General features: G+C 42.4%; 1 protein-coding gene across 3 annotated transcripts in view; it reads left to right on the plus strand.

Annotated features, from left to right (window-relative positions):
• Positions 1 to 26,426, plus strand: part of Uggt1 (UDP-glucose glycoprotein glucosyltransferase 1) — a 128,468-nt gene that overhangs the window by 19,773 nt on the left and 82,269 nt on the right. For all 3 annotated transcript variants that reach the window (XM_048345677.1, XM_048345678.1, XM_048345679.1), the window contains exons 5-6: positions 20,522 to 20,634; positions 24,711 to 24,885. In XM_048345677.1, coding sequence (XP_048201634.1) covers positions 20,522 to 20,634; positions 24,711 to 24,885 — 288 coding nt within the window. The remainder of the gene's footprint in view (positions 1 to 20,521; positions 20,635 to 24,710; positions 24,886 to 26,426) is intronic.

The following is a 26,426-nucleotide window of genomic DNA, read 5'->3' on the forward strand; positions in this document are numbered from 1 at the left end:
GTCCCTGGCTTCTTTTTTTTTTTTTGCTCAAGGCTAGCACTCAGCCACTTGAGTCACAGCGCCACTTCTGGCCCTTTTCTGTATATGTGGTGCTGGGGAATCAAACCCAGGGCTTCAAGTATACGAGGCAAGTGCTCTTTGCCACTAGGCCATATCCCCAGCCCCCATGTTTTATTCTTAACTTACAGCTTATATGCAGTTTTAGGAACCAGGGAATAGCATAGGATTAACCAAGGTTTAAGAAAACAGGAAGGCCCTGAAATTGGTAAATAACAACAGGCAGTAAAACAAGATAGGATTGAATGGTTTACATAAAACAGACTCTTGTGGACATAATAAAACATCTCTGGATTAGTACTGTCCTTCAAGTAAACCATGTCCTTGCATGTCCTTGAGATAACAACATAGCCAGAGGATGAACTTTGTTGTTGGCTCCCTAAGCCATGACCTTGCACACCCTTGAGAGTATAGCCAGAAGTCAGGATGAACTTCCTTGTTGGCTGCTACCATCTCCCCCGTCTTTGTTTAAAGAAGCGAACCCGCCTGTCTTAGGTTGAGTGGGTCACCTAGCTTGCCTTACCCGTCATGGGGAACTTCTTCAGAGCAAAGCTGAAGGCCCTGTCTTAGGTTGGTCAAACCGGGGACCTCCTCTTACCCGTCTCTGGCTGCAGTTCCTCTCAGGGAAATTCATTTACTTGAAGCTTGATCTTAGGCTACTGGCTGGCTAAACTCATAAAAGAGTTTTGCAATAAACGTACAATGCAAGGAAGGCATAGGAAAACCATCAGCAAAAGTATCCCTGGGCCGAGCAATGTCATTAGCAGCCCCTTAACATTAGTCAAAGAAGGGAAGTTGAAGTTGTTCAAACAGTTCTTTTGCTGTTTTTACCACTTCAGAGTCCAGAGGCGGAGCTTGTTCTACTCCAGCTATTTGCCTATGGAGTTGAAAGAGATCTAAGGACAAATTATTATGGTGCCAAATACCATTAAGATGTGCTACAGGGCTGGGAATATGGCCTAGTGGCAAGAGTGCTTGCCTCCTATACATTGTTGTGCCAAGTCGCAAGACCACCCCCAAGAAGACCACCGAGATTCAGACACTCCGAAATGCAAAAGCAAGGCAAGGCTTTATTTAACGAGCTGCCAACTCGGGCCTCGTCCTACCCACCGACACAGCGGAGGTTAGGAGGAAGCCCCAAGCTGTGATTAGACAGGGCTTATAAAGGCAAAGAACAAGGTTACAACAATCAGCTGTGCAAGCAAGATTAGAACACAGGTACAAATCTGTTTGGCTCAGGGTTCGATTCTAAAATGGGGTTCACGTGGTGGGGCCTGACTTCAAAGTCTGGCACCTCATTTCCACCTTTTTCTTTTTGGTACCTTGGGAGGCAATCATGGCTCCATTCTGTCCATTTCAATGGCTTGCATGTCTAGGGGATGATATAGAGGTAAGGCATGGGCCATAGGGCCCAATGTAGTAACAAAAGGGCCTGTCACCATTTCTTACAAGAATAGTCTCTGTACCTCTGTTTTGCATGTCTCTAGTTTATCCTGCCTCATCTTCCCAAAAACAACTCTGGTCCCTTGATTTTAAAGGGGGGCTGATGGGTAAAGATCATCCATCTTCTGTAACTTATTCAGGCTGACTCAGGGGCGTAGACCTTACCTAGCCAGGAACCTATAACCTTAGTCTCAGTCTAACTTTCTTTTCTTGAGGCGAAGGCAAAGTGGCTGAGTTGGGTGCTTGGAGACCTCCCATGTTCCATCACGGTAGTTGTCATCCAGGGCAAAGGGGTCAGCTGGCCTGGCGTGGAAGCAATGAACCCAAATGGCGATGCCGTCTAGGGTTCCTTCCACCATGGTTCTTAGGATTTCAGCCCCCTGGTCTGAATAAATGGGGGGTAGGGACAGAAGCAGAATCATATAATGCCTTAAGTTGGGGTCACATTCTTGTACACGAGCTGCAAATAATCGAGTTTACACAAAAATTCAGCATTATCCAAATCAGCAAGCAATTCAGTCTGAAGGCTAGGGATAATGGGTGGGGGGTACCCGTACATTATTTCAAAAGGAGTAAAGCCAAGCTGATAGGGAGAATTTCTTACTCTAAGCAGAGCAAAAGGAAGGAGTGACACCCAGTCTGCGCCAGTCTCTAAGGCCAGTTTAGTTAAGGTTTTTTTTAGAGTCCGATTCATTCTCTTTACCTGTCCTGAACTCTGGGGTCTATAAGCACAATGCAATTTCCAATCCGTCCCCAGTGCTATCCTCTCATTTGACAAACTTACCCTTACTAACCATTATCACAGATGACTGGCAAATTCCTGCCCAGTAGACAGACATGGGCATTGGAAAGGCATGCTTATGAACTATTCTTCTAGGACTTCCCGGCTTTAACTTTTGAAAGGCCAACAGTAGTGACTCTAGGATCTGACACCATCTCTGCCATCCAAGCAGTGGCTTACTGCCTCTGGATGCTCCATCACTTTTGTCCCAGGAGGAGTGACTTTCCACTGGACTTGGACTCAGGGCCTGGGTGCTGTCCCTCAGCTTTGCAGCTCAAGACTAGCACCGTACCACTTTTGAGCTCCACACCACTCCGTTCCAAGCACTCTGCTGGCTGATTAGAGACAAGTCTCTCACAGGGACCTTTCTTTGCCCGGGCTGGCTTCGAACTGCAGATTCAGATCAATGAGTCTTATAAGGGGCCACTTTACTCCAATTATAAGCAACAAGGTGGTCCACACAGAAGTAGTTTTTAAGCATGCTCTCTTACCTGGAACTTATTAAGGGTCAGTATTAGATCTTGACAAACTTGTAGGAATCACCTGTGCTTCTCTGTGGGCCTGCTGGAAACTGTTACAAAAAACCTACAAAGAAGCTGGAATGGCAGTTAAACATTTTGGTAGCCATAATTCTCCCTTTGCAATAATTATTTAGGACAATTTTACTTCCAAACTTCTTATCTAGAAATGTATTCTTGATTTCCAAAGCCTTTTTAACACTAACACAACACTTTAGCTTTTATCTGCATCGGAAAAACTGAAGCTCACAGGCATTCTGAAACCAGGTGCCGCCCTTTGCTTACGGGCTGCTTGTTTCAAAAGAGCCTCTTTTTTTTTTTTTCTTCAGTCCCAATTACTGCATGGCATGAAGACCTTTGAATTTAAACTTTGTTTTGCATCATACTGCAGTCTTGAACATGTTCACACTCACACATGCACTCACACATACATTTTCAAAAGATCTTAAAGTGCGCTGAATAAGCATCGGCCGTACATTTTAAGACAAAAACCTTTAACAAATGATTTTAGCATTCTCCAGCCTCATTTTCCAGGGCTTGATAGTTTCAGTAAACCGTTTTTAGTCTTAGTAAAACATTTTAGCGCACCAAACAATTTTCTGCTTACGAAGGCTGGGTGGGGGTCCCCCCAGAGTTCTTTTTGTGGACACTCACACTCTGATTGTGAACCATCGCCTGTACATCTTTCCAATGAGCTAAAGTCAAGTCCAGGGGAGTGGAAGGAACGTTCCCCATCATCCGTTTGTCAGTCAGGCACAGTGCAAGAAAGAAACACACAAAAATGAGCTGTCTCCTTAACCTCCCTCCAGTGAGCTAGGATCAAGTCTAGGGGGCTAGATGGAGGTCCTCAAGATAGAACGTTATCCATAGCTCTGATCAGATGTACAAAAGGAGGAAAACACACAGGCCTAAGAAAAGCTACGAGTTGGAGATCTCCCAAGCTGGCCCACAACCTCCTACAAGGGTGCAGAAGGAATGGACCCGAGTTGGCCCACAACCTCCTGCAAGAAGGAGTGGACCCGAGTTGGCCCACAACCTCCTGCCAGATAAGCAGAAGGAGCAGACCCAAGTACAAGTTGGGCGGGTTGAGTCTCGTTTAGGAGGCCCTCCTGGTCAGTTAAGTGCATGTGCTTCGACAACCCCTTCAAGAAATAAGCAAAAGCAAGACAAACAAACAGGCACATTACAGGACAAGACAAATGAACAGGGCTGTTTTCTTACCTTCGGAGTCTGGGGTCTCGGGGTCTCTGGGGCTATCCCGGACGAAACCCCAAATGTTGTGCCAAGTCGCAAGACCACCCCCAAGAAGACCACCGAGATTCAGACACTCCGAAATGCAAAAGCAAGGCAAGGCTTTATTTAACGAGCTGCCAACTCGGGCCTCGTCCTACCCACCGACACAGCGGAGGTTAGGAGGAAGCCCCGAGCTGTGATTACACAGGGCTTATAAAGGCAAAGAACAAGGTTACAACAATCAGCTGTGCAAGCAAGATTTGAACACAGGTACAAATCTGATTGGCTCAGGGTTCGATTCTAAAATGGGGTTCACGTGGTGGGGCCTGACTTCAAAGTCTGGCACCTCATACATGAAGCTCTCGGTTCGAGTCCCCAGCACCACATATATGGAAAACTGCCAGAAGGGGCGCTGTGGCTCAGGTGGCAGAGTGCTAGCCTTGAGTGGGAAGAAGCCAGGGACGGTGCTCAGGCCCTGAGTCCAAAGCCCAGAACTGGCCAAAAAAAAAAAAATGATGTGCTACAACTTGTTCCCATGGATAGCTCGACCCATTATATTTATGGAGGGTCACACAAATAAAGTCAAACCCAGCATGACAGCGCACCTGTTGCAAAGTTTGTAAAGCAAGAATTTGTTCTCCCAGAGACAACACAGATTCATACAATGCTTCTAATTTTTGTTCTTCCTTATCATCAATCCTGCCTTGAAAGTGCAGGGCTTGCGTAGTATTATGAGCAAGCTGATTAACATAGTGAGCTGTTTGCACACTTTGTGTCAAAGCCACAGTAGCTGCTGCAGCAGAGGAAGCCAAGGAAATAAAGGCTACAATGCCTGCTATCAATAGCCCTATAAATTGTCTAGGGCACATGAGCTCTTTTAAATGTTTTAACACTTGAATACCTGTTTCTTCATACCAAGCTTCAGATATGTTTACAGAAAGCATGACAAATGGAGGCTGCTTAATAACAATTACAGAATCAGTAAGACTACTATGCAAGCAATTTGTAAAAGAACAGTTAGTACAAGTAACATTGAAATACATGGCTCCTATAAAAATATTAAAATGTCCTTACATAATGGCATAAGGAGGTGCTACACAACTCACAATATTTTTTAAAGAAGAAGAAGTGGGCCAGGAGATATTATTTAGGGCAGCCACTAAAATATCCAGACATGATGTTGAGGGCGTCCATTCATCCACCACAGACCTGGGTTGTACTTGTTGGTGAGATTGGCTCTGGACCAGTCCATCAGTTGAGAATTAGTTCCTGAAATATTGGTTATAAATGGATGTTCATATCTACACTTTATGGGGTGCAGTTCTCCCGTGGATTCTACAATTTGAGAAGAATTGATGCAGCGAGGTATCGTGAAGGATGATGGAGAATTAGCATGTACAGGGAACCCAGTAGGCAATGAACTCATTCTTATATTATACACTTGACTGTTATCAGGAATCCAAATTTGATGATTCATGGATTGCATTACAGTGCAGCATGGAATATAACTGTTGGAGTCAGTTGTAAAACATAAAGGGGTTCCAATGCCAGGAGCTGTAAAATCTCCCATTTTAACTTGTTGGACAAAAAGATCTGGAGCTGTACCGTATGCTGATCTGTTGACATGAACAAACACCTCAGCTCCTTCCCAAGTTGCAGGGTGTACAATCGGTGGATCTGGCACGTAAGCCCAGTGGGTCAGCGCTTGTACCATTCTGATGAGTTTCCACAATCCGAACACGACGCTCAGGTAGCCAGCAGGGGCATCATTTTCATCCTGTGAAAAAACACAAACATGTCCTCGACCCCATGTCAACATTGGATAGGGCCCGTGCCAAGCGCCTGATAAAGGATCTTTCCACTTAACTTGGGCAAAAGCTCTTTGCTCTCTCTTTTCCCAGAACTGCTGTGCTGCGGATAGGCCATTACAGTCCAAATTTAAAAAATTAAGTACGAATAAAGCATGAGAAAGTATATTAACAGGAGAGAGGAGGTATAATTCCCCCCCTTTTAATTTAGAAATTTGGTGTTTTAACAAACTGTTGGCCCGTTCAACAATTCCTTGACCTTGAGGATTATAGGGAATTCCTGTAGAGTGAACAATTTGGTAAGATTTGCAAAAAGTTTGAAAAGCTTGTCCGACATATCCCAGACCATTATCAGTTTTAATATGTTTTAGGAAGTCCCATAGTGGCAAAGCAGCATAAAGCATGGGAAATACAATGTTTGCTAGCTTTCCCGATAAGAGGAGTAGCCATAATAAAATTACAGTAGGTGTCTATGGTAACATGGACAAAGCGGAGCCGTCCAAAAGAGGGAATGTGGTTAACATCCATTTGCCAAACATGGTTGGCCACTAAGCCTCGAGGGTTGTTAATGCCATCGGAGGGCACAGGTAGGAAGGTAGTACAGTTGGGGCAAGTTAAAATTGACTCCATTTAAGATGAGACTTTATCTCCTCTTACTCCTCTCCATGGTTTTTCATTGTCAGGATTGATCTCATCCTGAACGTCTAGGTGCTCGTTGCTTAGATAGTTTGTCCCAGATGGCAATTACAGGATTTGAACTCCAGGCCTGCGCACTGTCCCTGAGCTCATTTGCTCAAGGCCAGTGCTCTATCTACCACTTGAACCACAGTGCCACTTTCAGCATTTGGCTGATTCTCTTGAGCCAAGCGTCTATTCTTTTTATTTATTTATTTATTTATTTTTTATTAATTGAACATAAATTTTTTTACAAGGTGTTGTGCAAAGAGGGTACAGTTACATAGTAGGGCAGTGTGTACATTTCTTGTGATATCTTACAACCTGTTTTTCCATCCCTTGTCTAGGTCAGGTAGACACATATGCAATATACAATGTATCAAGCACATATACAGTGTTCACAGACTTGGTCTCTACTGTCTCTCCGTCTCCCTTTGTTAACAGTCATATATCAGGGAGATCATGCCCCTTTGTTTTCTGTTCTAGGCTTGTCTCACTCAACATTATTTGTTCGAGTTCTGACCATTTCCCTGCGAATAACAATATTTCACCATTCCTAATCGCTATGTAGTATTCCATTGTGTATAAGTACCATATTTTTTGGATCCATTCGTCTGTGGAGGGGCATCTGGGTTGTTTCCATATTTTGGCTATTGTGAATTGTGCCGTGATAAACATGGAAGTACAAATGTCTTTTTGATATCTTGGGGTTTGCTGTTTAGGATAGATGCCTAGGAGTGGTATGGCTGGGTCATAGGGTAGGTCTATATTGAGCTTTTTGAGAAACCTCCATACTGTTCTCCAAAGTGGTTGTACTAATTTGCACTCCCACCAACAATGGAGAAGGGTTCCTCTTTCCCTACAGCCCCTCCAACATTTGATGTTTCCTGAGTTCAGAGTATAGGCCATTCTAACTGGGGTGAGGTGGTATCTCAGGGTTGTTTTTATTTGCATTTCCTTTACTAGCAGGGATGTTGAGCATTTCCTCATGTGTTTCTTTGCCATTTTTATATCTTCTCTTGTGAAGTCTCTCTTTAGCTCTTTTGCCCATTTCCTAATAGGTTTATTGGGCTTGGAGGGGCTTAGTTTTTTGAGTTCTCTGTAGATGACCGATATCAGGCCTTTGTCTGTTGCTGTGCTGGTAAATACCCTTTCCCATATCGTTGACTGTCTTTCTATTTTGGTGGCTATGACCTTAGCTGTGCAGAAACTTTTTAATTTGTAGTAGTCCCATTTGTTGAGTCTTTCCCCTATTTGTTGTGCCCCTGGGACTCTATTCAGGAAGTTCCTTCCTGTGCCTATAAGTTCTAGCATCTTTCCTACTCTGTCCTTCAGTAGTTTCAAGGATTCAGGTCTGATGTTGAGGTCCTTGATCCATTTTGAGTTGATCTTGGTGCATGGTGATAGGCTTGGGTCTACTTTGAGTTTTCTGCATATGGCTGCCCAGTTCTCCCAGCACCAGTAGTTGAAGAGGCTATGTTTATTCCATTGTATGTCTTTACCTCCTTTGTCCAATATCAGTTGGCTGTAAGAGTGCGGTTTTATTTCTGGGTCTTCAATTCTAATCCACTGGTCTTCCGATCTGTTTTTATACCAATACCATGCTGTTTTTGTTATGATGGCCTTGTAGTAGGGCTTGAAGTCTGGTATTGTGATACCTCCTGCACTATTTTTTTTGCCTAGAATTGCTTTGGCTATTCTAGGTCTTTTGCTGTTCCATATGAATTTATGGATTGCTTTCTCTATTTCAGTGAAGAATGTGGCTGGGATTTTGATAGGTATTGCATTGAATTTGTATAACAATTTGGGCAATATGGCCATTTTCACTATATTGATTCTGCCTACCCATGAGCATGGGAGGTCTTTCCATCTCCTTGTGTCTTCTTTGATTTCCCTTATTAGATTTTTGTAGTTTTCATTGAATAGGTCTGTCATGTCCTTGGTTAAGTTGATCCCTAGGTACTTTATTCTTTTTTTTGGCTACTGTAAATGGAGTTGTTTCCATAATTTCATTTTCTGTTTGTCTATTGCTGGTGTACAGAAAAGCTGCTGACTTTTGTGGATTGATTTTGTATACTGCTACTTTGCCAAATTGGTTTATTAGGTGTAGGAGTTTGGGTACTGAGTTTTTTGGGTCCTTCAGATGTAAGATCATGTCGTCTGCGAATAGGGATAACTTGATTTCTTCCTTGCCGATGTGGATCCCTTTGATGTCCTCCTCTTGCCTTATTGCTTTGGCTAGGGATTCCAGCACTATGTTGAACAGAAGTGGGGAGAGTGGGCATCCTTGTCTTGTTCCTGAGTTTAGGGGGAATTATTTAAGTTTCTCTCCATTTAATATGATATTAGCAGTTGGTCTGTTGTATATGGCTTTTATTGTTTTGAGGAATGTTCCATCTATTCCTGTTCTCTCCAAAGCTTTTAATAGGTATGGATGTTGTATTTTGTCAAAGGCTTTTTGGGCATCGACTGAGATAACAATGTAATTCTTAATTTTAGATCTGTTTATGTGGTGAATTGCGTTGATTGATTTACGGATGTTGAACCATCCTTGTGACCGAGGGATGAAGCCTACTTGGTCATGATGTATGATTTTCTTGATCAGTTTCTGGATCCTGTTGGCTAATATTTTACTGAGGAGCTTTGCGTCTGTGTTCGTTAGTGGTATTGGTCTGTAGTTCTCTTTTTTTGTTGGGTCTTTGCCTGGTTTGGGAATGAGTATGATATTAGCTTCGTAGAATGAGTTTGGGATTTCTCCCTCTGTTTCTATGTCGTGGAAGAGTTTGAGGAGTATTGGTATTAGCTCCTCACTAAAGGTTTGGTAGAATTCGTTGGTGAATCCATCTGGGCCTGGGCTTTTCTTAGTAGGGAGGTTCTTGATTACCTCCTGTATCTCACTGTAAGTTATTGGTTTATTTAGTTGATTTATTTCTTCTTGGTTCAGTTTGGGCAGTTTGTACTTCTCTAAGAATTGATCCATTTCTGTAAAATTATTGTTTTTTGCTGAGTAGAGGTTTTGGAAATAGCTCCTTATGATTGTTTGAATATCGTGTGTACTTGTTGTAATTTTTCCGGTGGAGTCCCTGATTTTACGTATATGAGTCTCTTCTCTTCTTTTTTTTGTAAGTCTTGCAAGGGGTCTGTCAATTTGGTTTATTTTCTCAAAGAACCAGCTTTTAGTCTTATTTATTTGTTGAATGGTCTTTCTATTTTCAATCAGATTTATCTCTTCTTTAATCTTTGTGATCTCTCCCCTCCTAGTCGTTTTAAATTCTGTCATTTCTTGTTTCTCCAGTTGTTTTAGTTTCACCGTGAGGGTATTCACCTGCTCTGCTTCCATTCTTTTAATGTGGGTGCTGAGTGCAATGATCTTGCCCCTCAGTACTGCCTTAGCTGTGTCCCATAGGTTTCTTTGTGATGTGTTTTCTTTGTCATTGTGGCTTATGAATTCGTTGATTTCATCTTTAATTTGGTCTGTGGCCCAAGTGTTGGATAGCAGCGTGGGGTTTAGCCTCCAAGAGTGTGTATAGTGTCTGTGGTTTCCTTTGTTGTTGAGGGTTACCTTTAATCCACTGTGATCAGATATAATACATGGGATGACGTCAATACTTTTGTATTTGCTGAGGTTCTTTGTGTGGGCTATGACGTGGTCTATTTTGGAATATGATCCATGGGCTGCTGAAAAGAAGGTTATTGGGTCTCTGTAGGGTGAAAGGTTCTATATAGGTCTGTTAGATCCATTTGGGAAATGGTGTTATTTAGGTCCTTAGCTCCCTTACTAATCCTCTGGGTGTTGGATCTGTCTCTTGGAGAGAGAGGAGTATTAAAGTCACCCACTATGATTGTGTTTGTGTCTATCTTGCTCTGTAATTCTGTGAGAATTTGCTTGACATATGTGGGGTCTCTTTTGTTCGGTGAGTATACATTTATCACCGTGATTTCTTGATTCTGGATTTTTCCTTGTATTAATATGTAGTGTCCTTCTTTGTCTTTTTGAGTTGACTTTAAAGAGAAGTCCAGCTTGCCTGAGATCAGAATGGCTACACCTGCCGTTTTGGTGGGTGCATTTGCTTGGTAGATCTTGCTCCATCCTTTCATTCGAAGCCTGTTTTTGTCCCTTGCTGTTAGGTGGGTCTCTTATAGACAGCAGATGTCAACTTTTTGTTTGCGAATCCATTCTGCCAGTCTGCTCCTCTTTATCGCGGAGTTTAAGCCATTTATATTTAAAGAGATCAAGGATATGGGTGTTTTTTGTCCTTCCATTTTCTTGTTGGGTTGTTTTTTCCTCTTTTTTTTTTTTTTTCTTCTTGTCTTTAGTGAGCTGGTCTCTCTGCTGGACTTTGGCTATTGAAGTTTCTTTCTGATTCTGTCTGTGTGTCTTTTACGATCTCTGTTGGGTGGGGTTCACCTCTTAATATTCGCTGTAGGGCTGGTTTTTTTGTTCACATACTCCTTTAGCTCCTCTTTGGTGTGGAAAGATCTGGTTCTCCCTTCGAATGTGACCTCCAATTTCGCTGGATATTTGATCCGATGTTGTAAATTGTTATTCTGAAGTACTTGGATGGTGTTCTTCCACTCACTTCGAGCTTGGTAAGTTTGTGTGGATAAGTCAGATGTTATTCGAAACCTCTTCCCATTGAAAAAAGTTTCCTTCTTCGGTTTGGCTGAATTCAGAATTTGATCTTTAATCTTGAGGTCTGTAGTCTTGAATATTATGTGCCTTGGGGTGGTTTTCCTGGGGTCTGGCCTGCCAGGTTTCCTATAGGCTTCGGTTACCTGGATGGGGTCCCCTGTGAGATTGGGGAAGTTTTCTGCAATAACTTTATTGAGAACATGATTAAGCCCTCTGTTCTGATATTTGGCTCCTTCTTCTATTCCAATTATGCGCAGATTATATCTCTTGTCTTTGTCCATTAGTTCCTGGATTAGTCTTCCCTGAAGCTTCACCTTTTCTTTGAGTGTTTTCATTTTCTGGTTGTTGTCAGTTGCTTCATCGTCCAGGCGAGAGATTCTGGATTCCATATGGTCCACTCTTTGTGTTATGGTTTCAATTGCGGAGTTTATGGATGTCAGAGAGCTATTTATGGTTGTCATATCAGCTCTGATCGTGGAAATTTCTTCCTTTGAAGAGTTGCATTTTAAATCTATTTTTTCATGCATTTCAATTCTCAGGATGTGGTGATTTTCATTAAAGGAGGCTTGCATTGTATCCATTTTTGCCTCCATTTCTTTAAAGCAGGCTTGCATTGTATCCATTTTTGCTTCCATTTCTTTCTTGGCTTCCTGGGTGTCCTTCAAGATTTCTGCTCTAAACTCCTGGAATTGTTTTCTGATTTCATTTCTGACGCTTTCGATCATTCCTGTTAACATGGCCTCATTTGCTTTTTTAGTCTTCATCTCCTCTTCAGTCGTGCTGCTTTTTGGAGCTTGCGAGTTGGCTTGTCCTTTGATGAACTGAGTTATGTTTCTTTGTGATTTGCGCATCTGGAGATCTGTGGATAGCTTCTCAGGTTTGGTTTGTAGCTCTTTCCTCCCTCCTGTGTAGGCGTATCTACGGCAGCAGGTGCTGCCACTGTGGCCCCGCCCACCAGTGCAGGGTACGCCTACCAGAGTGGGCGCTGTCACCGGGGGCCCCGCCCTTCTGTGCGCTGTTGTCCACTACAACATGCACTTTAGCGGGATATGCCTCCCAGAGTGAGTCCTGGGTTGTTGGGTTGTGCTTGCGCCCTCCCGCGAGTCCGTTGGGGGAGGCGATATGTGTGGGGCCCAGTGGGATCAACTGTCCGGGTGTGGCTTGGCACCCTCAGACCTCGCCTCCCCTGCGAGGAGGGGGGACGTGATCCGGCTCAGGTGACCCTGCTGGGCTGGTATTGCCCACCAGCGCCTGTGATTTTAGTTGTAAGAGTCTGCGAGGTCCAGGCGCCTCGGGTGGGGCTTGCCCCTGCTGGCCATCTCCCGGCCCCTGTTGGGAAGGGGGCGGGGCCGGGTCTGCCAGTTCAGGAACCTGTGGGGGCTTGGGGCTGTTCCGCCCTTTCCCTGCTAAACTGGCTTCCCAGTGCCTGATGGGAGCTTCCCGCCTGATTTGGGGGTTCTTTGTTCCCTCAGGGGTGGGGAGGGGGAGGGAGGGAGATCTAGCTTTTTTGTCGGGCTTGGGTCTCTGATAGCTGATCTCCCGTTGGGGGAAGGGATAATGGGGCACTCACTTTTGCTGCTTTGTGTGTGTGTCCCACGCAGCCGTTGGCCCTTCAGGGGTTGGCGAAGTGTTGTGGTGGCTTCCCCCGTTCCCTCTTTCTGCCGCGCTGGGTTCCCTTGTCCGAACCCGGTGTGGACCCGAACTTCTCGTCGCTGCCGGTGTGTGTCTTGGTCCGCATCCTGCCTTGTGTCCCTGGGGTCTCCTGCTATATGAATTCTGCGCTCCTGGCAGCCTGTCTGTCGATCGCCGGGTTCCCCTTTCCCAGGCTGGCCCTGTTTGGGCCAGGGTCGGCTGGTGGGGGCAGGGTGCCCCGGTGAATCTCCTGCTCCGTGTAGGTTTTCGGTTCTTTTTTTTTGCTCCTTTTTGTTTTCCTGCGTTTCTCCACTGCTTCAGGATGCTGGTTTTGCTGGGTTCTTGGGGTGTTGGGTGTTGGAGTTCCCAGCTCGCTATTCAGTTGGTGCGAGTCGGGGTGCCTCCCTATTCTTTCGGTGCCATCTTTCTCTCCCAAGTGTCTATTCTTGCTCTTTGCTGGTTAGTTGGGAGATGGAGTTTTAGAGGGATATTTTATTTATTTTTTGTCTTTGCCCGGACTGGCTTTGAATTGTAATCCAAGGAGTCTTAGCCATAAAAGCCCTTTTCATTTCCAATTAAAGCAACAGGAGAATAGAAGTAGAGCTTACCTGTATCTTGTTGAGAATTGACAGATAGATACTTGCCAGAGTTCTGCTGTACACTTAGAGAACATCAGACTGAATGAGATCCATGTGCCATCAAATCAAATCATATTATTTAACCTTTCTGGCAGGTGGAAGAGAACATAAATGAATAACAATCAAGAGGGCAAAGGGTCAGGACAATGTAAAAAGTCTCAGCTTCAGTGGATCTGAAGTGGCTGTGTCTTTAACCATCTTCCTAGTCACAAAATCCACACAGATTAAAGGCCAACCAAGTCTGCTCTCTGTAGCAGCCAGGACAGTTTCTGAGTCATGGTGGGGGGAAGACATCAATGCTACCCAATGCAACCCTGTGGTCACCAAACACAACTCTGATGCTTTTAACCTTGGAATAAGTCTTGGTTGCAACTCTGTCATGATAGGCCTGCTATAAACCCAACTCTAATCTTTGGGCAGGCAGAGCTAGGGTAGTAGCCTTTGACAGCCTTGGCCTCTCAAGATCTTCACACGACTCCTAGATTCCCTGAGCAGTTTCCCATGCAAGAGAGAGAGAATAAGGAATCACTAGTAGTGAAGCCAGGCAGTTTGGGAGCAGACTGTGGAGGCAGCTTCACGAACTGCCACAGTCCACACAGTTAGCACACATGTTGACCTGCATCTTATAAAGTAAAATATTAATCCTAGGTCAGGAAAATCTAGGTTAGCAGCCACTTTTGCACACTCGTTCCAAAATTACTCTGGTCCCTTGATCTTAAAGAGTATATGAGAGCACAGGAAAAAAAAAGAGAAGCAAAATCTTAATCTATACCAAAGAATTGTCATGAACAGATGCACACTTGACTTTTAGCATAGAGAATAGCATAAAGAATAACACACTGGTTTTACATCATTGTACTTATATCATGTGCTGCATATTGAACTTTTTGGAGTTTTTCTTAGATACATTTGCTTGTACCCAAACCTGATTAGTTTGGGTTTAAAACCTGATTTTTTTTAACAAGTTTTACCAACAGATAGACAGTCATACAGACATATAGACAGTTGTGCACAAGCTTTGGGGCGCGCTTAGAATTGTTCTTTAATTGGCCATGTAAGTTTTCTGGAATTCCAGTGGCAAAATGATATTATTTTGCCCATATTTTAGAACTAGAACCATGCAGTTAGTTAGGGAAAAAAAAAACTTTTCCAGCAAACCAAAATTTTCACAGATTATCCGAGAAGCCACATTTTGAGAAACCAGTTCAGCTCCCATGGGGAGCTGAAGTGGGATGCTATGATCTGAGAAGGTCCAGGAGATGGGAGACAGAACATGAACAGAACACAGACATGTGGCAAGGCAGTAATGGCAGCGGAGCTGGTCAGAACCTTAGCAGGCTCACAGCAAGACAGCTTCACCTTCCAGCACTTGAATTGCAAGGCACCTTTGAATTGCAAGGCCACAGTTCCAGACTTCAGGGTGGGGGCAGGGTTATTGGGAGCTGGAGACTGCACGTCTCTGCCCAGTCTCCAGGAATTTGGCACGCCCATTATCTGGGGGCATGGGTGGGCTTCCACCTCCAACCAATTCTATTGTCCACCATGTGCTCAATACTAGAGAAAACTTAGGATTTAGCCAAACAAGCAGAATTTAACTCAATCTCCCAACTTAACAAACATCAATAACAGGAATTGAAAACCTTTCTTTGTGTCTTTCAAAGCAGATGTTAAACAAACATTGGTACCTTTGGAAGCTAGCAACAGCCCATCCCATATCACAAGCAGGTAGGTAGGCAGGCAGAGTTTAGAGAGAGGCAGAAAAAGAGAGACAGAGAACTTCGTCTGCCCGAGCGTTCATAGAAGTTATGTAAGTCCTGTAAAATACTCCAAATTTGTAAGACTGGGCTCAAACTTGAGCAGCTTTTAGATTGTGCCCTTTCCATGGTAAGTGATTAGCAGAGCTGAGGAGATAAATACCAAGCGTCCTTGGTATTACTCTGGTCAGCTGAAATGTAGGAGACAATCAGCAATGAGGTCGTCACTCCAGTTGCTGTGTCCTGGACCTAGTGTGAATGATCACTTACCCTGGTGTGAGGGCAGATTTGTAGATTGTGGTGGTGGATGGAAGTAGAACGCTCGATCAGGAGAAGTTACCTCGGTGGTGTTAGCATTTCCCTAGCCTCAGTGAGCAGCCTGTGCCTAGGAGAGCTGTAAGTCTGCCAGGACTGTCGGCGGGGGCTCACCAGTATCTACCTTTAAAGGAGTTTGTTATTCTGAAGGAAGCTGAGACAATAGGGCTATAACTGATTTCAATATACTCTCTACATGGGTCAATCTATCTTTAGTAGGCTCATCGTATATTTTTTCCTCAGTGTCTGAGCCATCTGAGTCTTCCTGAATCTTTTTTCCAATTTTCTGCCAGGTTTCTAAGTTAATGGTTCCTTCCTCCGGGAACCAGGGGCATGCTTCCTCAATAAAGTGAAAGAAACGTTCTAATTGACTTTGGCCAACTTTCACTCCCCAGGCATGAAGGGCCTTTGAGGGCCTGTACATATAGCGTACGGCTGTTACTTTGTCCCATAATTTCTTACTCCCGACGATCTCTTTCTCTCCCACTCTCCTTCCCAAGTGATCGGACGACCTTACTTGAGCGGGGGTTCTCTGCCGTCGTCCCAGGTGTGCAGGTCCCTGTTCGAGTGCCACTCTGCCGGAGCCAGCCGGCAATGAAAGGGAATCCTGAATGAGGGGGGCGAGGATTAAAGAAAAGGAAAAATACAAGACAAGAGAAAAAAGACAAGAGACCAAGATGGGGTATGGGAGGTTTGCAGCTCGAGATTGTAACTAAAGACTGCAGCCTAATTTATTTTTTTAATTAAAGTTTTTTCTACTTTTTTTTTTTTCTTATTCTGGTACTAGGGCTTGAATTTAGGGCCTCAGGCTCTTACTTGGCTTCTTGCATATGGCTGGTACTCTGCCACTTGAGACACGTCTGTACAGCTTTGAACCTTGATCCTCCAGATCTCAGCCTTCTGAGTAGCTATGATTAGACACATGTGCCACTAGCACTCAGGTTAAAATTTTTTCTTTTTAGTCTCTGAGTTTGTATATGTGTGTGTGTATTAGTGTTTTGATGTTAGAATGAACCCAGTGCTTCATGCATACTAAGCAAGCTATGTTTTATTGAACCCTACCCCAGCCATTATAATTTTTTTTATCATTACTTGTTATGTTTATTTCTGTTCTCCTTCTAGTTCAGTCTTCATTTCTGAAATGGCTTTTCTAATAATAGTTTTTTTTAGTTCTGGGGTTTGAACTCAGGGCGTCCTTCTTTTTCTGATTTTGATTTAGTTTACCTTTTATTTATGTTTTGTGCCATCTTAATTTCTTTGGAATAATAGATTATATTATATACGGTATTCCTTCTGGTTGTGTATTTCTGACATGGTTTCGAGGCAAGCACTGTACAACTAGGCCATATTCCCAGCCCCACTGACATGGTTTCATTAGCTGTGGCTATACTTTTTAGCATTGTAGCACATGCCATGTGAGGCTATTTAAATATAAATCAATTAATCAAATAAAAAATTACTACTTTAGTTGCACTAGCACATTCCATGTGCTCAGAAGCTACATGTGACAAGTAGTTACTAGTTTGGGCTGTGCCAATGTAGGCCATTTTTATCAGTGCAGCAATTTCTAGTGTGTAAAAGCATGTCTATAAGGATGTTATTTGGTTCCCCTTAAAATAGCTTTGCATGAGATTTGATGTAGAAACTTCTTTGTTCATTTTATGAGATAGGTTTTGCTTGGTTTTATAGGTTGACATGCTTTCTTCTTCTGTTGATTTTCTATAGTGTTAAAACACGGTGACTTTGAGATTTTTTTTTTTTTTTGCCCTTTTTATTTGTCACTCCTGGAGTTTGAACCCAGGGCCTGGTGGTTTCTCTGAGCTTCTTTTGGTTAAGGCTTGCGCTCTACCACTTGAACTACAGCGCCACTTCCAGCTTTTTCTGTTTATGTGATACTGAGTAGTTGAACGCATGGCTTCATGCTTGCTAGGCAAGCACTCTACCACTAAGCCAAATTCCCACCTCCTCCTTGCACTTTTATTTGGACTTTCTCTTTCATTGACTGTCTCTGTCCTACTGAAATTTTATTCTACTCTCTCTTTCATTGGGGCACTGTTCTAGAAGGAAATCCTGGCTTGTGAGTTTTGAGAGGCACAGAGGAGACGTGTCTACTTTAGCACCTTTGAACTTTACCTACTCCCTTGTCTGATGCTAGAGTGTGCAGAAGCCATCTGGTCATTGAATTTTCCAATTAAAACCTATTGTCCAGGGATTGTTGGAATCCACACATCCTCTTTGCTTCTCTTTAAAGTTTCAGCATACCTATGGTTTTATTAGTGTTTTGTTATAAGGACTCCTGTCCATGGACAATCTTGTGTGTTTCCTGAGTTTAAAAAAATAGTTTTACCACCTAATGGCTCTGTTTCATGGAGAAACTTGGGAAGATTGGAACACTACCAGTTACCATCTTTGCAAAATTCTGTTGCTTTTTTTTTTTTTTCTTTTAAATTTAGGGGCTTGAACTCTGGGCCTGGGCACTCACTGTCCCTGAGCTCAAGGCTAGTGCTCTACCACTTGAGCCACAGCACTACTTCTTGCTTTCTGGTGGTTATTTGGAGATAAGAGTCTCACAGACTTTCCTATCCAGGCTGGATCTCAGCCTCCTGAGTAGCAAGGAGTACAGGCGTGGGCCACTAGTGCCCGGCTTGTTACATGTTCCTTTCTTTTTTCTTTTTGGCCAGTCCTGGGCCTTGGACTCAGGGCTTGAGTACTGTCCCGGCTTCTTTTTGCTCAAAGCTAGCACTCTGCCACTTGAGCCACAGCGCCACTTCTGGCCATTTTCTGTATATGTGGTGCTGGGGAATTGAACCCAGGGCCTCATGTATACGAGGCAAGCACTCTTGCCACTAGGCCATATCCCCAGCCCCCAGAACTTTACTCTTGCTTAAGTATCCTATTCTGTGTAAATGACAGGAAGTAGTGGTTTCTGAACCTTGAAATTTGCTGACTGTAAATTGAAGCTAGTAGGAGAGCATTATTTCAATTTTTTTCTCTGTAAATATTTGCCAAAAAATAGAAGTGACTATATAGTTCTTCCTACCAGAGGCAATAAGTTGAGTCCAAAGCCTTGACTTTGAAGTTGACAAGACTTGACAAAGCTGATTGTGTGCCTCCAGAAAGAGAGATTAAATTTCTTTCTTTTTTTTTTTTTTTTTGGCCAGCCCTAGGCCTGTGGACTCAGGGCCTGGGCACTGTCCCTGGCTTCCTTTTGCTCAAGGCTAGCACTCTGCCACTTGAGCCACAGCGCCACTTCTGGCCATTTTCTGTATATGTGGTACTGGGGAATTGAACCCAGGGCCTCATGTATACAAGGCAAGCACTCTTGCCACTAGGCCATATCCCCAGCCCTGTTGCATGTTTTTTGAAGTGTGATAATGGTATATTTTTAAAAGATTTATTTGTTTGTATGTATATGTATGGACGGATTATTTTTAGATACTGAGGAGTGAACCCAATTGACTAGGCAAGCACTCTTCTATGCAAGCCCTTTTGCTTTGTTTGTTATTTTTTGAGATAGAGTTTTGATAACTTTGCACTCGCTGGCCTTGCTCTCTTGCTGCTTCTGTCTCCCAAGTAGCTAGGATTCTAGATAAGATTTTCTTACCTGGGCTGGTTTTGAACCTCAATCTTCAGATCTCAGCCACTTGAGTAGCTAGGATTACAGCTATGAGTCACCTGTGCCCAGCTTAGAGATGGTTTAATGATTTTACTCTACAATGGTTTCCCAGGAAATGATTTAAATTCTAATAAAAAATGGTTCTAGTTTAAAAATAGAAGTACAGAGCTTACTATTGTTATATTACATGTACAATACCATTGTATATACCAGTGCTTACAGTGTTTATTTCATACTTCCTGTTTCATACTCACTTTCTCAAAGTACTTCTTCTTTTTTTTTTTTTTGCCAGTCCTCTTGGACTCAGGGCCTGAGCACTGTCCCTGGCTTCTTTTTGCTCAAGGCTAGCACTCTGCCACTTGAGCCACAGCACCAGTTCTGGTCATTTTCTATATATGTGGTGCTGGGGAATCGAACCCTGGGCTTCATGTATATGAGGCAAGCACTCTTGCCACTAGGCCATATTCCTAGCCCTCAAAGTACTTATTCTTTTTTTTTTTTTTTGCCAGTCCTGGGCCTTGGACTCAGGGACTGAGCACTGTCCCTGGCTTGTTTTTGCTCAAGGCTAGCACTCTGCCACTTGAGCCACAGCGCCCCCTCTGGCCGTTTTCCATATACGTGGTGCTGGGGAATCAAACCTAGGGCTTCATGTATGGGAGGCAAGCTCTCTTGCCACTAGGCCATATCCCCAGCCCCAAAGTACTTATTCTTGAAATTACACATTAACTTGTTTTCTTCTTCCTTGCTGTTAATGTATTTCTTTTCACACATAAACTGACCCATTGCTGAGAATTTCTCGAGTATTTTACTGTGTACCATATATAATTTTACTTATTATTATGTATTGTTTCTTTACTTGGCTCAATTATTTTTAAACTTTTATATAAAAAATATCATTTTAGTTTTTATTTTTCTGAGACCAGGTTTGATTATCTAGTCCAGGCTGGCCTTGAACCTGTAATCTTAGCATCTCTTATTTGCTGGAATTATAGGCATGTGGAGATTATGTTTTATACTGTATATAATTCTTCCTATTTGAATGAGAAACCTCATTGTAATTTGCATAATATCTTTTAAGAGGATTGGTACTTAAAATTGGCACATCCTGATTTAGACAATATTCCCTGTATTTTCTATATGCTTTTTGACAATCTTTTGAGGTGGCATTTAATGTTCTGTTGGGTGATAACAGTGCCTACCTCTTACGGGAGACAGGAGGAACTGGGAGCTATAGTCAAGGAGACCACTGGTCTGCAAGGGTCTGACTTGCTTGATTCATGTGGGTGTTGGGCATGTTAGTTTTTGCCTTTGTTGTAGTGTCATAATTATAATGTCTAATCATATGTCTAGAAGATATATGTTTCTATCCCATCTTTGGCTACAAATGATAAAAATATATGTTGTGTCTTACATGTCAGATAGCAGCTGATGAACCTCCACCAGAAGGATGTAGTTCATTTTTTTCAGTTCATGGAGAGAAGTCTTGTGATTTTGATAATCTAGAAACTCTTCTACTAACAGCATCTGAAAGGTAAGTTGTACATATGTTTCTTCATTTAAATGTCATATATTTCCTTCCTTGTGCTGTTTTTGGGCAGTGTAAAAGCTTTTACTATATCATTAGATCCTTGTGCTTTTTTCATGGTAAGCTCACTTTCTGATTTTTCTTGTGTATTTTGTAAGTCTATAGGTATAAATTTAGAGTATGGATTCTGAACCCAAATTGACTGGATATGAATCTCAGCACATCTCTTAAAATAGTTTTATGAATTCATTCCCTCTTTTTATTTCAAGATGGAAATAGTGAGAGTATTAATATTCCTGTTAACTTAGTAACTATATCTGAGAGATTAAGTAAATTTGTTATTCATTTAGCAGGGACAGCACTGTGTATGATAGTTAATGCCTAAGTAATCATATTAATGGTAATACTCTCAACTTACTACTAGTTATAGATAAATGAAAATATTAAAAGATTATTGTAATTATCTTTCCATTATTATTTCATCCTCATAACCATTGGTATTATTATGAAATTGTTAATGAATGCATGAATGTACTTTTTGCCTGAATAGGTTTAGGTTTTCTGAATTGCATAGCAATCATATCTATTTGGCTATCTGACTACAGTAGCAACTTCTCTATACCTCCTCTTTTGCTGCTTTAAATACCCATGGCTATTTTGTTGTCATAAATTGTCTCTCTTTTTTTTTTTTTTTTTGATAGTAGTAGGGTTTGAATTCCGGGCCTCACACTTACTGGGCAGGTCCTTTGCTGCTGAGCCATGCCTCTAGCTCTTTTTTGCACTATTATTGTTATTATTATTATTTTGTTTCTTTGTTTTCCTTCCTCTGTTTCGTTGTCTCTGTCTCACTCTCTCTTTGTCTTGCCTGACTTTTGCTCATAGCTAGAGCTCTACCACTTGAGTTATGGCTGTAGTGCAGCATTTTGTTGGTTAATTGGAGATGGAGTTTTGTAGACTTCTTTGTCCAGTCTGGCTTTGAACTATGATCCTGCAAGACTCAGGCTCCTGAGTAGCTGGAATTATAAGTTTGAGCCATCAGAACCTGTATTTGGGGCTGGGGAGATGGCCTAGTGGCAAGAATGCTTACCTCATATACATGAAGCCCTATGTTCAATTTCCCAGTACCACATATACAGAAAACAGCCAGAAGTAGCACTGTGGCTCAAGTGGCAGAGTGCTAGCCTTGAGCAAAAAGAAGCCAGGGACAGTGCTCAGGCCCTGAGTCCAAGGCCCAGGACTGGCAAAACAAAAACAAACAAACAAAAAAAACACCTGTATCTGCCTGCTTATTTTTGGAAGAAGTTTTTCATTTGTGCTTGGGCGTGTGCCTGGACTATCATCGTTCTATTTTTTACTTCCCATGGAAGCTAGTGTGACATATGGATACCCCCATTCTCAGCTTCTTCTAATAAAATGTTATCTCATGCTTTGGGCTTTCTGGCTGATAGGGAACTGTGATTCCCTTTTCTCAGCCTCTCACTTAGCTAGGATGACAGGTATTTCTCATGTCAATCTCCATAGTGGCTAGGTAAAAGGTGTGAGGCGCGAATACCCATTTGAGTCTTCCTTAGGAATGTTGTTTAACACTTGTCCTCTGTCCACCAAATGCCATTTGTTTTTATTAGTCAGGGTGGTCACAAACACTGTGCACACTCAGAGATAAGATATGAACATTTGAAAATGGCTTTGTGGTAAAGGGAAAACACAAATGGTGGCTTGCTAAATTTTTGTTTTGTGTTGCCAGTCCTAGGGCTTGTACTCAGGGCCTGAGCACTGTCCCTGGCTTTTTTTTATTCAAGGCTAGCACTCTACCACTTGAGTCACAGTGCCCACTTCCGGCTTTTTCTTTTTTCTTTTTTTTTGGCCAGTCCTGGGGCTTGGACTCAGGGCCTGAGCACTGTCCCTGGCTTGTTTTTGCTCTGCCACGTGAGCCACAGCGCCACTTCTGGCCGTTTTCTGTATATGTGGTGCTGGGGAATTGAACCCAGGGCCTCATGTATACGAGGCAAGCACTCTTGCCACTAGGCCATATCCCCAGCCCCCGGCTTTTTCTATGTATATGGTACTGAGGAATCGAACCCAGGGCCTCATGCATGCTAGGTGAGCACTCTACTATCAAGTCACATTCTCAGCCCCTAATTCTGAAAAATTTTTTTTTTTTTGGCCAGTCCTGGGCCTTGAACTCAGGGCCTGAGCACTGTTCCTGGCTTCTTCCCGCTCAAGGCTAGCACTCTGCCACTTGAGCCACAGCGCCGCTTCTGGCCGTTTTCTGTATATGTGGTGCTGGGGAATCGAACCTAGGGCCTCGTGTATCCGAGGCAGGCACTCTTGCCACTAGGCTATATCCCCAGCCCCTGAAAAATTTTTGGTTTAATTTGTTACAACTATAATGTAGACTTATATAAAGAAATGAATATATATATATGTATATATATAAAATGACACCCCCTCTTAGGAGAGGTGGTAACTACTTTTGGTAGTTTGCCATTTATTCTGTTAGATTTATTTTTATGGATTTAAATTCGTACAAGTAGGTAGTTTTTGTCTTTTTTGGTAGATTTGTTTTTGCATGAGGCACTTTTCTATTTAGTACATTTAAGTGTACCTCACTATTTTTAGCACATGCATAATCTGTAGGAATTTTACTTTTTAAGGTTCTTCTTAATTTTTACTATTATAATAAAGTTAAAATGAACATCTCTCTCTCTCTTTTTTTTTTTTTTTGCTAGTCCTGAGGCTTGGACTCGGGGCCTGAGCACTGTCCCTGGCTTCTTTTTGCTCAAGGCTAGCACTCTATCACAGTGCTACTTCTGGCTTTTTGCATACATGTATTGTTGAGGAATTGAACCCAGGGCTTCATGATGCAAGGAAGCACTCTAGCACTAGGCCGTATTTTCAGCCCCTAAAATACCTTTATTCATGTTGTATATATGTCTTTGTTTTTTGTTGAATAGTTGATCATAGTAGGGATTAGTAAATTATACATTAGGATCTATCACTATATCATCCATACATAGTGGTACAGGCCTATAATTTCAGCAACTTGGGAGGATTGTGGTTCAAGGCCAGCCCATGAAAAATGGTTTAAAAGACCCCCATCTCAACCAACAATTCAGGTATGGTAGTGTATATTTATAATCCCAGTTATTGGGAGGCAGAAGTAGTTCCTGATTTGACTTTAGTCAAGAAAATACTGGATTGTCTCTGAAAAATAATGAAAGCAAAAAAGATTTGGCTGAATTAGAGTTCTTGCCTAGCATGAGGCCCCAAGTTCAAACTTCAGTACCAGGGGCTGGGAATATGGCCTAGTGGCAAGAGTGCTTGCCTCATATACTTGAAGCCCTCGTTTCGATTCCTCAGCACCTCATATATAGAAAAGCCCAGAAGTGGCGCTGTGGCTCAAGTTGGCAGAGTATGCTAGCCTTGAGCAAAAAGACGCCAGGAACAGTGCTCAGGCCCTGAGTTCAAACCCCAGGACTGGCAAAAACAAAAAAACTTCAGTACCAAACCAAACAAAGATCTTTTTAATATCTTGATAGTAAAATGCTACCCTTAGCAAAAAATTTTCGGGAAGGTTTAAAATTTATTAGGAAATGTGAAATAGTAATTCAGTTATCAGGATGATCATGGTAGTAAAAAATGGCTGAGAAGGGGGATTTACTGATATTGGCAAGTTATATGCTTCAAGTCAGTCTCTGTTTTATGTATTATTTGTGCTTATGTTTTCAGATTAAGGGACAATCATGCTCTATGTGGTAGAAAACTATACTATAGTTTGAATATTGTAGAACTTGGATATGTATTCTTTTTTTCTAGCTTCCCCCCCTAGAAATTGGTAAAAAATTATCTGCATTTTCTAGTTAGTTTTTATGTAATGTGCTTTCATTTTTTGTAATCATGTACAAGATTCACACCTGACAATATTCAAAATGAAGACTATATAAGACTGTAATAACCTTTATATTTTGATGCTTATAAATTTTCACTTAAATTGACAGCTGTACTTAATGTTTTATTCTGGTTCTTAGTATTCAAATAGTTTTGAGGATTGAAAATTTTAATCTTTTAATATTTATTTCCAGACCCAAACCTTTACTCTTCAAAGGAGATCATAGATACCGCTCATCTAATCCTGAGAGCCCCATTGTGATTTTCTACTCTGAGATTGGCTATGAAGAATTTTCTAGTTACCATCAACAACTTATATCAAAAAGCAATGCAGGCAAAATCAATTATGTATTCAGACATTATATATCTGTAAGTACTGACTTAATTTGCCACTGTTTAGAATATTTATTTATATAGCACAACCTTAGTATATAAACTATAATGTCCCTCTTTACCAGGTAATTTAATTATTTAAGCTACTTTTGTGAGAAATCTAGTACTTCTCATCATATCTTTCTTATTTGTACATAAGCAGGTCCTTGCTTGCCTTTCTGAAGAAAATGTAAAGCAACACATTAAAAATTGGCCTTAATAGTTTACATTTTATTTCAAATGAACTATGCAAATAATCTTTTATAAACCTAATGTCATCAGCCATACTTTAGCATTTATTTCCTTTTTGCACCTTGTTTTCTTCTTTCTTTTGGTACCTTTCCTTTTTTTTTTTGCCAGTCCTGGGCCTGAGCACTGCCCTTGGCTTCTTTTTATTCAAGGCTAGCACTCTGCCACTTGAGCCACAGCGCCACTTCTGGCCATTTTGTATACATGTGGTGCTGGGAATCAAACCCAGGGCTTCATGTATACGAGGCAAGCACTCTTGCCACTAGGCCATATTCCCAGCCCTTGGGTAAGGGGAGGATTTTTAAAAAGGTGGTCAAACAGAATTAATTAAAAATTAAACTTCTTGTAACATTTAGTATATAAAATGTTTATATAGCCATGAGACTCTAATCACTACTAAACTACAAAAACAAAAAACAAAAATCCCAAAAAGCACCCAGGTGCCCCTGGCTCATGCCTGTAATCCTCGCTACTTAGGAAGATGAGATCTGAGGACTGCAGTTCAAAGCCAGCCAGGAGGATGTGAGGGCGATCTGGCTGCGACATCTGTCACCCCATTGATCACCAGGGTTGATTCGGCTGATCTGGCTGGCTAGGTGGGTGTCCCCTTCCTCCCTCACTGCTCCATGTGCGCGCCTCCCGAAGCTGCGTGCTCGGTTGAAGAGGACGACCATCCCTGATAGAGGAGGACCAGTCTTCGGTCAAGGGTATATGAGTAGCTGCGCTCCCATGCTAGAACCTCCAAACAAGCTCTCAAAGCCAGCCAGGGCAGAAAAGTCCCCATGAGAGACTCTTATCTCCAATTAACCACTCAAAACCAGACCTATGGCTCAGAGTTGTAGAGCTCTACCCTTGGGCAAAAGAACTCAGGGACAGTGTCCCAGGTGCTGAGTTCAAGCCCTATGAGGCTGGTGTGGGGGGGGAGGGGAGGGGTGGAGCCGAAGTGGAGCTGTGGCTCAACTGTTAGATTGCTAGCCTTGAGCACAAAAAGGACAGCACCCAGAGTTCAAGCCCCATCCAGGACTGGCCAAAAAAATCAACCAGGGCTGGGAATATGGCCTAGTGGCAAGAGTGCTTGCCTTGTATACATGAAGCCAGAAGTGGTGCTGTGACTCAAGTGTCAGTATGCTAGCCTTGAGCAAAAAGAAGCCAGGGATAGTGCTCAGGCCTTGAGTTCAAGCCCAGGACTGGTAAAGAAATAAATAAAAATAAAAAATCAAACCAAATATATAAAAATATTGTTAGCCTTCAAAGTTTGTGTGGCATAATATTGAGTGGAAAGTCTATAA

This window comes from Perognathus longimembris, chromosome 4, assembly GCF_023159225.1.
Source record: "Perognathus longimembris pacificus isolate PPM17 chromosome 4, ASM2315922v1, whole genome shotgun sequence".
Lineage (NCBI taxonomy): Eukaryota > Metazoa > Chordata > Mammalia > Rodentia > Heteromyidae > Perognathus > Perognathus longimembris.